Source organism: Neoarius graeffei, chromosome 7 (assembly GCF_027579695.1).
Source record: "Neoarius graeffei isolate fNeoGra1 chromosome 7, fNeoGra1.pri, whole genome shotgun sequence".
NCBI lineage: Eukaryota > Metazoa > Chordata > Actinopteri > Siluriformes > Ariidae > Neoarius > Neoarius graeffei.
Genome location: NC_083575.1, coordinates 18614343 through 18631654, shown reverse-complemented (window position 1 = coordinate 18631654; position 17312 = coordinate 18614343). Strand labels below are relative to the sequence as shown.

The 17312-nt window shown below is 40.9% G+C and overlaps 1 protein-coding gene across 9 annotated transcripts in view; it reads right to left on the bottom strand.

Annotated features, from left to right (window-relative positions):
• The window catches only part of LOC132889141 (fibulin-7), a 199710-nt gene that overhangs the window by 123247 nt on the left and 59151 nt on the right, over window positions 1-17312 (bottom strand). For all 9 annotated transcript variants that reach the window (XM_060925359.1, XM_060925352.1, XM_060925355.1 and 6 more), the window contains exons 2-3: window positions 5946-6108; window positions 3001-3177 (exon numbers count right to left, since the gene is read on the bottom strand). In XM_060925359.1, the coding sequence (XP_060781342.1) occupies window positions 3001-3177; window positions 5946-6108 (340 nt within the window). The remainder of the gene's footprint in view (window positions 1-3000; window positions 3178-5945; window positions 6109-17312) is intronic.

Sequence of the window (17312 nt, the reverse complement as noted above, 5' to 3'; positions counted from 1 at the left end):
TTAGTACAAAATATCTTTTATATAAATATGTCGATGTAAAACAAATTTAAATAAAAGCTGTTTTGTGAATACCACATACCATTTATTTTTGTTATAAATAATCATCTGGATGTTGATAATGGTGGAACGGTGTTGATAACTGTGGACAAAGGTGTCCATAATTGTGGAATGGTGTCACATGATCTGATACGCTAAGTAATCGGGAATCAACTTTTTTTTTTTCTTTCCAGTGGAAGTTTGAGCAATTATTCATGCACAATTTACATACTGAAAGTCTTTTTTTCTACTTTTGCAATGGCCCAAAGATCATTAAGGTGTCGATAATTGTAGCTGCTGCTGTACCAAAAGTAACTTTGATCTGGAACTGTCAACCTGAATATAGCTTGTATATAAGTTGGGTGGTTGTTCAGGCTTTTTGGACTTGTACCATTTTTACTGTTAGAACTTTGACTTTGTATATGTACATTGGATTGATAGAACATTGAATTACATTCAGTCAGAATCAGCATTCAATATTGGTAAGCTACCCCCCTGTTCTTAACTTTTTGTAAAATTCCATTGAATGTGTAGGTACGGTATAATAATATTGACTGGCTTTTTTCGTAGTATATCAGATATATTTCATTCAGCTAGCATGATATTGAACAAGTCTTTGACTTGTTCAATATCATGCTAGCTGAATGGAACATATCTGATATACCACTCAAAGCCAGCCAATATTATTTAAATATCGGCACGGCTGTGATTGGGCTATAGGTCATTTTTACTGTCACTATAATTTGTAACTGGCTCCAACAATCTATTCTAGATACCCCCCCAGCAACTGAGCCCTATATGTTTTCTCTATTCTAACAGTTGCTTATTTGGACAAAAAAAAAAACTTCTTCCCTGATCACCATATTTGAAAACAGATTTTTATTTGTTGATTTTCAAATTTTTTTTTCTTTTTTTTTTTTCTGCAATATCGCACTCCCTTGCAAACTTTCAGATACAATAGGATTACATGCTCCATCGTCTACAGCCTATCCCCTTGGACCATTTGGAATGTTTGAGACTGTTGCCAGCCGCAGCACTCAAGGAAGCCATCAATAGCATGCTTAGCATACTTTACTGCCATCAAACCTGGAACCCGATTTAATGAAACGTGTGAGCGGATTTAAAGGGATATTTCACATAAAAATTCGAACAAAAATGAAAGCAGGTGGGGAGCATGGCAGTACTGCAATTAATTTTTTCAATCATTAGCATTTTTGAGTCAACCCTTCTATTAATCTCTGCCCAATGGGATTTCCTGGTACAAGGTACATGGGGAATGGGGTCTCTGTAGTCTTGGATGAAAAATGAGCTTTGGGACCTGCTCTTTTTACAGTGGTCCTGCCAGCAACAGCTTTGGCACCGAAGCATGTAATAGAGAAAGACTCAGACAGGAATATGAGTGCAGGGTTGTTTTGTTTCAGGACATTTAATGCCACAATGACAGCTTCATTCAGTTCAGCTCAGCAATTCAATCCACTGTAAAGAAGGAATCCTTCTTTGCCTCAGCTTTATCAGCGTGTGAGTCTTCTTTACTAGTTTTGGGGCTCATAGTCATTGTTTAGAAAGCCTGTTTTTGGAATTCCACTGATTCACAGTAAATGGACTGTCTGCAGTCATTGTCCAAGATAATCTGACCGAGGTGTTCTCAGTCCTGTTCTAAGCGAACTCTTGTGCGGTTCAATTGCAATGAGAAAGCAATTTAACCTTGAATAGATCCAACTGCAGGAACTGAAGCAAACATGCCATGCATTTTTCTTATAGATGTGAGCTGTTAAACTGAGCTATGAGGCAACCAAACATCAAAACTGTAGAACATATGTTCTGAATACGTTGACCAATGAATAAAATGAAGAAATACTGGATGCAAGCATTTTTGTTTGAACATCATGTTGAGGCTTTGATTTGATTTGAATCTTGTCTCTGCTCATGTACTTTCATTGGTGTTTTCCTGCGTTTCCAGGTGTTCTCTGTTTAGATCATTAGTTTGCCTACTTCTACCCTCCTCTTATACCATGTTCCCTGTTTCCTTGTTTTTATCTCTGTGAATATGATTTATGAATATGGATCATCCTCCATTGTTGTCTACCTGCGTTTTGACCTCTGCCATGGACTTTAACTATGAATTTTGGATTAGCCCATATAAACCATGCACAGATATTATTCACATGAATCCTGCCTCATATTACGACATGTTACAAAACACTTCATTTCTCAAAAGCGTTCTGCTTTCTTTTGTTTGGTTTACACTGAGATGTGCTTTTGTTTTGATTTGAGTCTTCTAAGTTTAGGTGAAAAAAGAGAGTCTAGTGTAGTTATTAGCAAGTCAAATCAACTAACCAAATCGTTTTTACTGTTCCAATACATCAAATGAAATGAAGACCTCCAAGTTTTTAATCAGTTTTCTTATCCTGAAAGATTTATTTTGTGGCTATACATAAACACACTATGCAATCAAGATCTTTTTAAATACTTGCCATTAACTTGACTGGTAAATTCTGCAGATTTAGGAGCTGCTTTGAGAATTTGTGACCTGAAAATATTTAATGTGTTCAAATGGAGAATTACTATATCAAAAGGTTTTCCCTAAATCTGCTTGTTAGAAGCTACTTTCATATTTCTTTTTTACTTTACTGGGAAAGGTTTTTTTAAATACAGCCTTTGTTAAATGCTTCAGTTACAGTCTTTGTCCACAATCAATACACTCACTGTCTTGCAAATTGTAATCTTTCTTGCTGCTTTTACATACAGAACTTGAAACTGTCAATTAGGAACAGTTTCAGTATGGAGTTTATTAGAGAAATGGGACAAGAGAAAAAGTCTCATTGGTTGCAGCCACCAAAAACAGAGCATAAAGGCCCTCCTCTTACCTGTGTGTGCTCTGATTCTGGTCATTGTTTTTGCATAGTAAAACTCTTATTTCCATAAATGTGCTAATACCATACTGAATGAGGTGACATTACAGACCTTTACAGAGTGCACTGACTCCACTCCAGCTGCCATTCTCCTGGCACACTCGGGTTGCTGAGCCTACCAAATGATAACCTGAAGAACACACAAAGTGCACTTCATGTCCAACTAGGTACTTGGAGCCAAACGTCTTCCCATAAGTTGGAGCTTCCAGAGCAGGACAAGTGAATGAGGCTACAAATACAGAGAAAAGGAAGGAGATGGGAATAGATCGTAGTTTTATTTAGCTTCATAACTTTTTTTTTGTCTAAAATGTATTCCTGAATATAGACATCTGTTTTCAAAGGGCACCAAACTAGTACTAATACAAATTCTAAGATAACCATATCACTGTTCTATAAAGTAAACATTACAATATGTTTGTTAGACAGTAAAACATACAAATCTCAAACTCCTATGTGAATACAGAAAAGGAGACACCGGCTATGTTATCATAAAAGACAAGTACAATTTTGCACTGTTACCCAGTGGTAATCAAACTACACTGATGTCCTAATACACCCACCATCCACTTGTACACCACCTCATTCATGTAATTATCCAATCAGCCAATTATGTGGCAGCAGTGCAACACATACATTAATGTAGATACTGATCAAGGGCTTCAGTTAATGTCATCAGAATGGGAAAAATAGTAATCTAAGAGACTTTGATTGTGGCATGGTTGTTGGTGGCAGATTTGAATATTTCAGAAGCTGCTGATCTCCTGAATTCAGAAACCACTCAAAACGATTTGAAACCAGCCTAAAATATACAAGCATAGGAACATTTTATTCTCTCATTTTGGGGGAAAACAAGTTAACAGTGGTGTGCATTTTTCATTTGCAGTATATATCTGCCATACATGACCATTATATACGAAACCTGGCAACCCTGCTCACGGACCCTTAAAAAAAAAAAAAAGGAACAAGTTCCATTAACATGACACTAATGGGACAGGAACTATTCAGTTTTAACCAGACTGTCTTACTGCACTCCAAAACTAAACCACGTTTCTTCTAAAGTTCTGTACAAATAAAGGAAATATACTTTCATGTATTGAGCTGTTGCTTAATATACAGTACCAGTCAAAATTTTGAACACACCTTCTAATTCAATGGTTTTTCTTTATTTTTATTAACTAAGACACTTCATGTCTTAAAATAATGGTGGATGTTGTTTCTCTTTACTTAGTTGAGCGGTTCTTAACGAACATGGATTACTGCAGTTGTGGAATAGGGCTATTTACTGTATTTTTATCATTTACTGTTTGATCTCAAATGCATTAAGAAGGCAAGAAATTAACTTTTGACGAGGCACACCTGTTAACTGAAAAGCATTCCAGGTGACTACCTCATGAAGTAAGATAATGCAAATAGTGTGCAAAGTGTCATCAAGGTAAACGCTAGCTACTTTGAAGAATCTAAAATATCAAACATTTTTTATTTTTTAAAAACACATTTTACCACAATTCCATATGTTATTTCATAGTTTTGATGCCTTCAGTATTGTTCTACAATGTAGAAAATAGTCAAAATACAGAAAAACCTATGAATGAGTGGGGGTGTCCAAACTTTTGACTGGTATTGTAGTTTACGTAGTCTATGCACTGTGTGCAGAGCTGCAAATATCTCTGCAGGGCTCTTGATAAATTAATAATTTAATGAATTTTAAAATATTGTAAAATGTGTAGATTCATTGCATGTATTTTCCTATTGGGCTTAAATTAAACATTCTCAGAAAATCAGATGGGCATACAGCCTTTCTCAACACCCTGGGGTGCCGCCAAAAAATTATATATTCTAACAATGAAATTAAATAAAATGAATTAAAATTCCAAAAAACAATAGTAACACTAATGCAGATCATCGCCGCCTCATGCATCATCAAAATTTGTCTCATGGCCCCCTTTCCCATGTCACAACGTCAGTGCCAGGGTCAGCGTGACTGCGTACATTTTATATGGGGGTGCCTTGAGAATTTGCATAGTTCTGAAGGGTGCCGTGACTGAAAAAAGGTTGAGAAACGCTGTTATAATAACACGACTTAAAGGAGCCTATTTTGACTCGCAGCAATACTGCAAGTACATCCCAATTTTATAATATTCTGATAGCATGTCCAGTGAAGCTTTATGACCTTTTTGCAATGTAACAAGCCCACAAACTAAAGTAAATCTGATCTTACTCTATCCACATTCACTGGATATGAGCAATTGTGCGCGATGACTGGGTACGCTACTACTAGGATATCAGCTTATATACCGTGAGTACAGAAAAACAAAATGGCATAGCGTGTTGCTGAACCAACTGAGGATGAAATAAAAACTCTACTCGAAAACAAAACCCCAAAAATACAAAAAAAACCCCAACAAAATATGGAATAAAAGTATTTGATGGTAAGACTATCTTTTTTATTTTTCAATAATTATTATAGCATTTTCCCCAAATTGCTACTGTCATTTTGCCAGTTTGTTGGCATTCTCAGTGGAAATGATTTTGTCGGACGTTTTGTATAAAGCTTTTATTTATTGAATTTGCAAAAAATAAAAATGCTCTGTTTCTCAAAAGCCAGTGAATGTGGATAGAATAAAAGTTATGTGCCTCATCAGCTATCAGCCATGCATGACTCAATTTCGTGGAATAACTGTTAATGATGGCTGATATTATCAGACAGCTATTGTTGTCAATTGAAGCCTAAATGACAGTTTCTTGATTTGGGAAAGACATTGTTCTTTTGAGCCCTGTGATGACCTGGCGACTTGTCCAGGGTGTACCCCGCCTTTCGCCCGTAGTCAACTGGGATAGGCTCCAGCTTGCCTGCGACCCTGTAGAACAGGATAAAGCAGCTAGAGATAATGAGAATTGTTCTTTTGAAACAGAGTTAGCTTGCTTTCCTGGTCACAGTAGACAGATGTACTGCAAATCACATAAATAATAACATGCACATTAACACTCCATACATACATGAAGATTGGTCTGCTTGTGGAAACTTGGACACAGAGTTCTGAAGGCTGGTAAGCTTGGACTTCATTATTCTGAGACCTTCTGTAAACCGGATTTCCTGTCCCTTTAAAAATTTCTCCATCTGGCGAAGCACACCCATCACCCTCTGCTTGTCGATGCAGCCCTGAGATATTAACAACCACATAGATATAATCAGGCAACAGATAATCCACAGGCTGCCATTTGCTTCAAAGCCAATACCTTAATTAAATGCATCTTCGTGACATGGGGGCTGTGGCAAAACCACCGAAGCTCCCAATAAAGCATTGGTTAGCTCTGTAACCTAAGAAGCAGCATATATGATTGATTACATTCAGATGTGAATAATTTGTTCTAAAATGGGACAGCATGTTGATCCTGTACAGTGAAAGAAGAGCAAGGTCAGGCTGACAGTGTTTGCCCAATATTTAGGTTAAACTTAAGTCTGAAAATTAGTAGTTGCAAATGTTGCTTCATCTCTGGCCACTTATTCATTACCAAATGTGTACACATTATAATCAGACTCCTTTATTATTTTGGTATAGGCTCTATTTTGGTGTAGGTATATAATGATATGAGTTAAACAAGAGTTTGCTGTGCTTTGCACTGCAACCTATTGACTCCCATCACTAATTAGAGTTCATTTGCACATACAGTATGTATTTGAACATTTTGAAATGATCATGTGTTTTATGTTGCTATTAAAACAACACCATAAATAACTGTTATATTCTATTCACATTCACTGGATATGAGCAATCACACACTCTGATTGGCTACTACTAGGATATCAGCTCATATATACCATGAGTAGAGATAAACAAAATAGCGGAGCATATCAAGTCAGATATATCACTTTATCAAATATTTAAAAGAAACAGAAATAGCAAAAACAATATGGGTTTTTTTCCCCCACAATATCTCCTGTTCCACCTTCCAGCCCAGTCAGTGGCAGTAATGCACCTTTAAGTTGGTTTGCCAACCACCAGAAAAACCCTAAAGAAGAAGAAGAAAATGGCAGAGCGTGTTGCTTAACCAACCGAGGGCAAAATAAAAACTCTACTTGAAAACAAAACCCCAAAAAATGCAAAAAAAAAAAAAAAAGCAACAAAATATGTAATGAAAGTATTTGATGGTAAGAATGTATCTTTTTTTATTTTTCAAAAATTATGATTATAGTATTTTTCACAAATTGTGACTGTCATTTCGTCTGTTTGTTTACATTCTAAGTGGAAATTATTTTGTTGGATGTTTTGTATAAAGTTTTTATTTATCAAATTTGCAAAAAATAAAAATGCTCTGTTTCTCAAAATCCAGTGAATGTGGCTAATAAAACAGTTATTCCTCTCAATCTCATCGTACATGGCTTATAGCCCACTCGGCTATCAGCTCATGTATGACTTAATTTTGTGGAATAACTGTTAAATATCCACATAAGAAAATGAAGTTAACTGTTAATTTAAAGAATAAAAACTACATCATGTCACTTCAATCTGGACTCTACAGCTACTAGGTTAACAGGTGTCCTTTTTTAATTTGTTTGTCATTGCTCCACATTCACACTTTTTTTTTTTTTTTTTTTTTTTTGTGTGTGTTCAATTTACACATCTTCACATTAGCTTTAAAAGGCTGTATATGCATAAATATTATTTTGTTTTGTTTTTTCATTTCACAGGACAGGTAAGATCTACTAGCCAATCTTAACACAGGAGGCAGGAATAATTGTAGTACAAATACTTGAATTTATCAGAATAATAGTGGGAAGGAAATAAAGCAGAGGGGAAACGTCAGGGACTTCTAGGCCTTCAGAGAAGGCCCAAACACATCAGCATTTCAAATGTTACATTTAATTTCTTTCATTCTTTCATTTCTTTCATAATTCCATTATAATTATTCTCTTCCAATTCTAATTTGGCCTCATTTTCTATCAAATTTGCTTCAGAAATGAAGGGGTTACTGTCCTGAAAACATTAAAATAGAGTTATCCAATTAGATTTTTTGTGTTTGTTGTCTCTAGACTGAGAAGAGTTTAGAGCTGGCTCACTCATTAGTTAGGACTTCTTTGCTGGGACAGAAGGCCATGGTAGTGTATGTTTATGTAGGAAGTGACATGAATTTGAATCAGTTTTTGATTTGTAGTGGGAGGAACCTAAAATATATCACTCTAGGCCTTCTCAAAGGCCAACGCTAGCTTAACTACGAGTTGATGCCATCAGCGCAGCAGTTCAGTTACCTTCTAGCTGGTGTAGTGTTAGCAAATGCTAATAAAACGGTCAAGCCAGTGCTATTGAGAGCAAGTAGCACAGGCTAACAACTGAGAAACTAAGATTTAATCTCCAGACTCTTCTTCCGCACACACACGCTACAGTATTTTTCACACAGACTTAAGTATTCATTTCTCTCTGTAATTTAATTAGTTACTTTTAAAATCAACATCGTTGATTTTAGTGGCACCTCACCACTAATCCTTTGCAAAATCCTTTGCTCTGTTGCATTTTGATGTCTGGCTAAGTTTTGGCTGAGCTGAAGTCCTAGCTTTAATAGTAATGGTTCGCCACTGCCCTTTATTGGGCAGAACTGGTGTCAATTTCTTGATTACATTTGGAATTAAACATGGCATCTTGAATTCTGTGAACAAAGATTAGTCTGTTGTGAGGAGTGTTGTGTACATGTTTTTGTATTGTGGTTTGCATGAGAATACAAATAGTTGTAGCAGAATCTGCAAGCCTTGACCAGCCAGCAAATTTCAGTTTATTAATCTTGTTAATGTCTAAAATGATATTATTAATTCTTGTAATGAAACACAATTGAGTCAGAACAAATTTTTTCTAATGTCCACTAGTTATACCCAGGTAGCAAAAACAAGCTAGATATCAAAGAACAGCCACCAAATCAACATATAGTCTCCAACAAACTTCAAAGACAACATGAAGACATTCCTCATGTTTGATTGCTAGGAACTACAATTTTAGCTCTTATTTTAGACTTGCAGACAGTTTTTGGAGATCACAGAGAAAAGCCCCAGATCAGAGGCAAATTGCCGTTTGATCGCCACACATTAATGCTTGGCAAAGATGCTCAGCAAACGATTAGCTGATGCATTGCAGATGCCCGAAAAATATCTATCAGGCTAAATATTTACAGTTCACACTACACAACTTGTCTTACAATCAGGGATCTTAAAATCATTGTGGCTTTCACACTACATGACTGATCTGCAACAGGGGTCACAAATTACAAGATCTTTCATCAGTGGGAATCCCCAAAGAGTCTGTCTGGTCTCCAAACTACAACCCCAAAACAGAAAATGTATGTCGAAATTTAATGTATTTCCTTGTCAAACACTTGTGGACTCCACTAGCCACCATTCAAATTCAAAGACTTGTTTTTCACCAAAAAGGAGTGGTAACCATAACATGGCATGAAGATTGCTCTGGTCTATTGAGCAACTGACCTGCCTTCTTCTTGACATAGATCACATCAATTCCTGGTGCATAGTTCATGGAGACTTGTTTTATGTAAAAGAGGCAATTTAAATTGTAGGGAAGAAAATACCTCAAAATAAACATACTTAAGTACCAGTAAAATTTAGTTTTTAAAAAAAATACTCAAAACAAGTGTAAGCACAAAAAAAAATCAACTTTGTTATAGTAATGAGAGTGACTATAATCAGCCTTTGACAGATGTAATACTTGAGTGCATTTTGGAGGTATTCTGTGGTCAAGGAAAATTTAAAATAAAGCATTTTTTAGGTTTCCCACCTGTAGTCAACTCAGAACATTTCCTTTTTGTTCGATTTCTTTTACTGATAAAACTTTAGAAGGGTGAAAGTGTACGCGTGTGTTCTGTGAAAAACTGCAATACTACGTCCCATGATGGAAAAGGTAGAAAAGTTAAAGTACGAGTCTAACAAAAATTACATGATAAAATCCCAGGTTTTCTGTGTGTGATATGCTCAAATAGGTTGTAAAGTTCACAGATGAATAAAAAAAATGGTTAAAAAAATTTATTTTTTGCATCTGAATTCTGTTTCAAAAATCACTAAAAGCTTGTCCGCCATTAGATCGCAGCGATTTTTTTTTTTTTTAAGATCAAGTCAAAAATCGTAATACATATATCAACATATATGGGGTACAAAAATACAAAAAATAAATCACAAAGAGGAATGCAAATCTGCAAGCACGCAGAGAGTCCTGTTTGCTTTCTGGCAAAGTGTTAAAGTGTTCAGATAGGATTTGATTTCATTTTCAAATGCAATGATTGAGGGTTTCCCTACCCCTACTTACATTTGTGGATGTGGAATTTTCCTAACGGGATAAGATTTATGGTGAAAATGTGATTTTTACAAAAGGCTTCTTTCTAAAAAAAAACAAACATATTTTTGATTAAGTGTAACACTGCAGGACCATAACACACCACACATGTTCTCTACTTCAGTCCAGAAGTACCTTGTGTAAACGCATTTGTAAAATAAATGGGAAATAGTTTGTCATATTCTCGCAGAAAACACAGGAGTCTGAAGTATCTCAATTTTTTTAACAGAGAGTTGGTAGGATAGAACATGTATTATTTTATAGTATATTTATTTTACTTTATTTAATATAAAATCATTGACACAACACCAGACCCTGTCCCAATGGATTCTGTCAAAGATGCCATCCCAATAGCTTTTGCAACATGGAATAGCAGGTAGCTGCACTATTCGTCTTAACCATCTATTATTGCATTTTGTATTTTTTTATGCTAACACCATTCAGTGATCTCACTCTGTAGAGTAGACTGCTCGCAGGGAGCTTGGTGGCCTAGTATTCTAAGAAAACTGTCAGGAAGTGCAGCAAACACAATACTGTATTCTCTAGGTTGTATTGGGATGGCAAATTTGTTTAAGAATTCAATATATGTAAGAAATTGGCCTTCGTTATTAATCAATTGACATAGATAAAATGTTATTGGAGACCCACTTTTCAAAGTATATAGATTTGTTTTTAAAAGTGATAAGTTTATTATTCCAAATTAAATGTTTGTGTGGTGAAAAATTGTTTGCAAGTCAGAAGCCAACAAAGGAGAGCCTGTTTATGAAAGTTAGATAACTTAATAGGGAGTTTATCAACCTTAAAATTGCAATGAAGCAAAAGTTCTATGCCACCGACTTTCTGGAAAATAAGATTTGGTAAAAGGTACCATAACTTGTTTTTATATAAGCTTTAATCCAGTTCACTTTGAAAATTGTATTGGACGAATGAAAGTCTAGAGCATTTAACCCTCCCTGATCACACGGGCTACCTAGAACTTGTTTGTTTAAATAATGAGGTTTATTCCTCCAAATAAAATTGAACTAGAAAAGCACTCGGAGAGCGCAGACCTCTGCCAAGAATCCTTTAAAAAATCCGGGATCCAGAAGGTGATCCGGACCAACGCCAAAATTTAATGGATTGTTACTTGTGCCCAGTCACACCTCTGGAAAAAATTTCAGAGCAATCCGTTCATAACTTTTCCCGTAATGTTGCTAACAGACAAACCAACCAACAAACCAACCAACGCTACTGAAAACATAACCTCCTTGGCGGAGGTAATGAAGTAGCGTCTATTTCTTTAATAATAGATTTTGGGATGTCAAGAACTCTAGCGGGGTAAACTAAACGAGATAAACCGATGGTTACGTATGTAACCGCGGTTCTATGAATTTCGGATGACCACCAGAGGCGGTGCTTAAAGCACCCGGATGTCCATCACATGCGCATGCAGTTCGAGTGTGTATACCAACAAAGTCGCTTGCAACAGGGGTGACGTATGTCACTGCACCGGTACTTAAGGTGCGTTCACCCCGGAAGCGTTCTCTTGGCAGTCTTCCTGTCAGCCTTCAAAGTGACGGCCAAGCTCTGGCGGTCATCCGAAATTCATAGAACCGCGGTTACGTACGTAACCATCGTTCTATTTCATTTCTCCTGACTGCCAGAGGCGGTGCTTAAAGCACCCAGATGTCTAATACCAACAGGGTCACGAGGAAGACCTACTTACCCTATGAATGGCTGAAAAGGGTGGCTGTGGCCAGTGGATTGTGCATGGCCACATTAACCCTATAAAACCTTGCAAACATGCAAGTTGAGACCCATGAGGCAGCGGCCCAGATGTCAGGGAGTGGAACTCCACGTAGAGCCGCCCATGATGCAGCCACACTCCGAGTGGAGTGGCCTCGGATGTGGGGAGGGACCGGGAGGCTGCTGTTAATGGCCTCCACAGTCCAGTTCGACAGTCTCTGTTTGGACAACGCGTGGCCGCGCCTATGTCCAGTGTGACCCACAAACGGTGCATCCGACTGCCGAAATGCAGCAGTCGCTTCAATGTATGCCCTCAGTGCTCGAACTGGGCAAAGAAGGATGTGACCTTGGCCCTGCTCATTCTCCTCAGGCGGTGGTCTGAAGGCTTCCAGACTGAGGGGCTGATTGGTGTACGAAGAGGAGAAGTTCTTGGGCATAAACGAAGGATTAGGCCACAATGTTACACCCATGCCATCGGGGCTTCATTGTAAGCCCTCCCGGCCGATAGACAGGGCGTGTAGTTTACCCGCTCTCTTAGCCGACGCCATAGCTAAAGGGAATGCTGTCTTTAAAGATAGCCAATTGAGCTCTGTCCCCTGTAGGGGTTCAAATGGAGGTTTACACAGTGCACTTAAAACCAGAGGCAAGTCCCAAGCTGGTCTTGGACTGCGTTGAGGGGGTCTTATGCGCTGAGCACCTTTAAGAAAGCGGCTCACCAGTGTGTGGCATCCCACAGTCAGCCTGTCTACCCTGTTGTGCATTACGGATATAGCCGCTACATACACCTTGATGGCGGAGGGTGCAAGGCCCTCGTCCAGACGAGACTGTAAAAAGCTGAGAATCACCGGTGTCGGGCAACATGCCGGTTCCTGATGGCATGCTTGGCACCAACTCACAAAGAGCTTCCACCTGTTGGCATAGAGCGCATTGGTGGAAGATGCGCGGTAACACTGGATGGTCCGCACCACGGTCGACTCACATTCTGCTAGCAGTGGGTCGGGCCCTTCAGAGGCCACACCCACAGCCACAACCATGCTGGGTTCAGATGCCAAATTTGACCCCCCCATCTGTGAGAGGAGGTCCATCCGTGCAGGGAGACACCAAGGCTCCTTGTACAGCAACCCGTACAGGGTAGGGAACCAGACTCTCTCCGGCCAATAGGGGGCTATCAACAGCACCCTGTGGCCCTCCTTGAGGATCCTCTCGAGAGTGGGCAGAATTAGCGGGAGTGGTGGGAAAGCATACAGGAGCTGCTGTGGCCACTCGTGTGCCAGTGCATCTTGGCCCAAGGGGCTTGATGTTTCTTTCAGTGTAAACCACAGGGGACAATGTGTCGTGGCCTGGGAGGCGAAAAGGTCCACCTCTGCCCTGCCGTATCGCAGCCAAATACTCTGCACCACTTCCGGGTGCAGCTTCCACTCCCCCGGGTCGGGGTTCTGTCGTGACAGAAGAACCGCAGCAGTGTTCCTCACTCCTGGTAAATGCATTGCCCTCAGGCTCACCAGACGAGGGTAAGCCCATGTCAGCAGGTGCCGAGTGAGCTTTCAGGGAAGGTAGTGACCTGGTGCCGCCCTGGTGGTTTATATGATAGACCACAGATGTATTGTCAGTCTTTATAAGGACATGCCGACCCGCTAAAACCAGAAAGAAATGTTTCAGGGCGAGGAAGATGGCCCGCAGCTCTAACACCTTGATGTGTTGTCCTCGCTGTTGTGGGGCCCAGACACCCCGGGCAGTCCTGCACTGCCACACTGCGCCCCAGCCGATCAGTGATGCATCGGTGGTGACTACTTCTCTGCGAGAGGGTATGGACCCCATGGGGACCCCCCACGTTAGAAAAGAGCGCTCTCTCCATGGGTGTAGACATGAGGAGCAACTGGCCGTGATTCTGACTGGCCTGTGCCTGTGATGTTGTGGATGTAAACCAAGGCTGTTCATCCAGATTTGTAGAGGCCTGAGTGTGAGGAGGCCCAACGGAACTACCGATGAGGCCGCGGTGAGCATACCTAGTAGTGTCTGGAAAGACCTGAAGGTCGGAGTTCATCTCTTCCTGAAGCGATGTAACCGTCAGACAATATCGCTCACCCGTCGCTGAGACAGGGTTGCCCTCAACAGCTGAGAATCCAGCTGAAGGCCAAGAAAAACAGTCTTCTGGCTGGGTGTGAGGGAGTTCTTGGCGTGGTTCACCCTGAGCCCAAGTTTGGTGATGTGAGAAACCAGCACGGCTGGGTTGCTGAGCGCGTCAACCCTTGACTGAGAACAAATCAACCAGTCGTCCAGGTAGGGGAGGATACGCATTCCCCTGCTCTGAAGTAGGGACAGTGCTGCTGCGACGAATCTCATAAGATTCTGGGAAGTATGCATCCTTCAGATCGATGGTTGTGAACCAATCGTCCCGTCTGATGCTGTTTAAGACGTCGGATGTGCGCAGCATACGGAATTTGAAGACCTTGAGGTGGTCGTTCAAATGTCTCAGATCCAGTATGGGGCGAAGCCCACCCCCTTTTTTTTGGGATGGTGAAATAGGTGGAATAAAACCCACTGTTTTGTGAAGGTGGATCTAATGGCTCGATAGCACCCTTTTTCAGGAGGGTCAAGACCTCCTGGCGTAGTGCCAGAGCTTTGGCCTGGTCTTTTACTATAGTCATTTTGACCCCTTGAACTCTCGGCGATCGTCATCTGAATTGTATGCTGTAACCCTGAGAGAGGGTGGATATAACCCAGGGGTCCGATGTTACCACTTCCCAGTAGGCAAGTTGTTGACTGGTGAAGTGTCCGACAGCCGGAGTGGAGTAGTCGACGTCTGCCTTCATGCCCCCTACGGCCCCTGGGGGGGGGGAAATTGTACCCCGACGTGCCTGTGCGGCGGCACCAAAGAGCTGTCCCGGAATCACTGGGAGAGTGCGGATGGCCATCCTGCAGGGATCTGAGAGTGGTGACTGAGCCAACCCTACCTGACGCCTGGCGAGAGTTAAAGACGACATTGGTCTGCCCAGCTCCCTGGACATGAAAGCAAATGCCTGCAGTGAGGCCTCGCTTAGGCTTTGCAGTGATGGGTCTGCTCCAGAAGACTGAAGAGCCTGAGACTGGGCCAGGATCAGGTGAGATAACGAATTGCCTATGCGTGCAGCCCGTGCTGCAGCGTCATAGCTCTTCCCGATGGAGTCATCGGTCAAACGACACTGTGGCCGTGGACAGCGAGCATCGGGTCTCAACGCCTCGTACGGCGAAAGGATCAGGGCCGCAAGGGCCTGTTCGATTGTTGGCATGCTGACCAGACCCTGACTGGATGCATCCTGCATCTCTACAGCTCCTCAACAAAGGGGGCTGAAGGTGGAACAGTGAAAACAGCAGAGGGGGAGTCTAAAAAAAGGCACTCTGCATCCGTACTTCAGATGGCGCCGTGTCCCACCCCAGGCGGGCTAGCGCCATTTTTATCGCGGGCTTGACCATAGTGGAAAGCACGTCCTCCTCTTGAAGCTCCGCGGCCGGTGACAGCACCGGAGGCTGTGGCTCAGGAGGAGTAAATGAGGCAGCAGAGGCGAGAGCATCAGCAGGCCGTGCTTCAGGCAGTTGTAGGTTATAGAGCAAAGCCTTAATCTCAGCAAGCTCTGAAGGACCACAATGGAAATAAGTATTTTTACTTTTGTGTTATCCTCCGCAATATTTATATGTTTACGTGTTACGTATATGTTCTTATTGCAAAATAAATCAATACAATACAAAAAGAAGCCAAGGTGCCCACTCGTTGCGCCAAGGGGTCCACCTTCTGGTACTTGGGCCTACAGGGAGCCTCCCGTGACGGCTGCTTAGGGCGCTTCCTAGACTTAGGAGGCAGAGCGTAGTCGCTCGGTGCTGGGGGCAGTCGAGAGCCCAAACTGCTTTCCAGCTGAGCAAGCCTAGCGGTGCGTCAAGCAAACAAAACGAAATGTCCGCAGCGGAGTCAGGAGCGAACATACTCACCCAACCGCGTTCAGGTAATCCGCAATCAAAGCTGAAATAAACAAGCTACAGCGCGAATCAAAAGCGTACAAAAACACCAAATAAGTATCACATTTGTAACAAAACGATACTTATTAGATCACTACAAGGCGAGAAAATATCCCTATGATCGCGGTGAAACTTATAATTAGAAGCTGCTGGCTGCCGAAGTCCGAGCGAACTCACTCATAACCGGTTTAGTTGAAAATACTTTACTTACCTTAAAGCTTCGAGACAATCAGCACATAAACATGACCGCTGTTTATTCTACTTACCTAAATATGGATTAGGTGACGGTAAACAAGCAATGTCGAAGTACCAATACAGAGCCAAGCAACCAAAATAAAATATCCGCGGCGGAGTCAGGAGCGAACACACTCACCCAGCCGCGTTTAGGTAATCAGCAATCAGCTGAAGTAAACAAGCTATAGTGCGAATCAGAAGCGCACACAAGCACCAATTAAGTATCATACTTGCAACAAAACGATACTTATTAGATCGCTACAAGGCGAGAAAACACCCCTATGATCGCGGTAAAACTGAAACTTATAATTAGAAGTTGCTCTCTGCCGAAGTCAGAGCGAACTCACTCAGCAAACAGCTGAAGTAAACAAGCTACAGTGTGAATCAGGAGTGCGCACAAGCACCAAATAAGTGTCATACTTGCAATGAAATGATACTTATTAGATCGCTACAAGGCGAGAAAACACCCCTATGATCGCAGTAAAACTGAAATTTATAATTAGAAGTTGCTAGCTGCCGAAGTCAGCGAACTTACTCATAAACGGTTTTGTACCTTAACCAAATGGCAAATCGCAGTCTTAAGAGGGCGAAAAAAAAACGCAGCTCCAACCCGTTAAGGGTTTGCAAGACTCCAGCGATTGCTCTTAGAAAAATAATATAACTCGAAAACCTGCTCTGCACGAGAAGATGCAAGAGAACGCTTCCAGGGTGAATGCACCTTAAGTACCGGTGCAGTGACATACGTCACCCCTGTCGCAAGCGACTTTGTTGGTATACACACTCGAACTGCATGCGCATGTGATGGACATCCGGGTGCTTTAAGCACCGCCTCTGGCGGTCAGGAGAAATGAAATTGAACTTCTGTTTTAGAAAGTAAAATGCGGCCTTTGATAGAAAGGTCATGCATTGACCATAGGTTAAATCTTCTTTTGATTTTAGGGATAAGGGGCTTAAAGTTACATTTCACTCTTTCTGACTGATCTTTGCAAATGTCAATACCCAGGTAGGTCACTTTGTCTGACACTAGAATACCTTCAAGTTCAGTTAGAGACAAGTCATCTTTTAGAGGGAAGAGAACACATTTTTT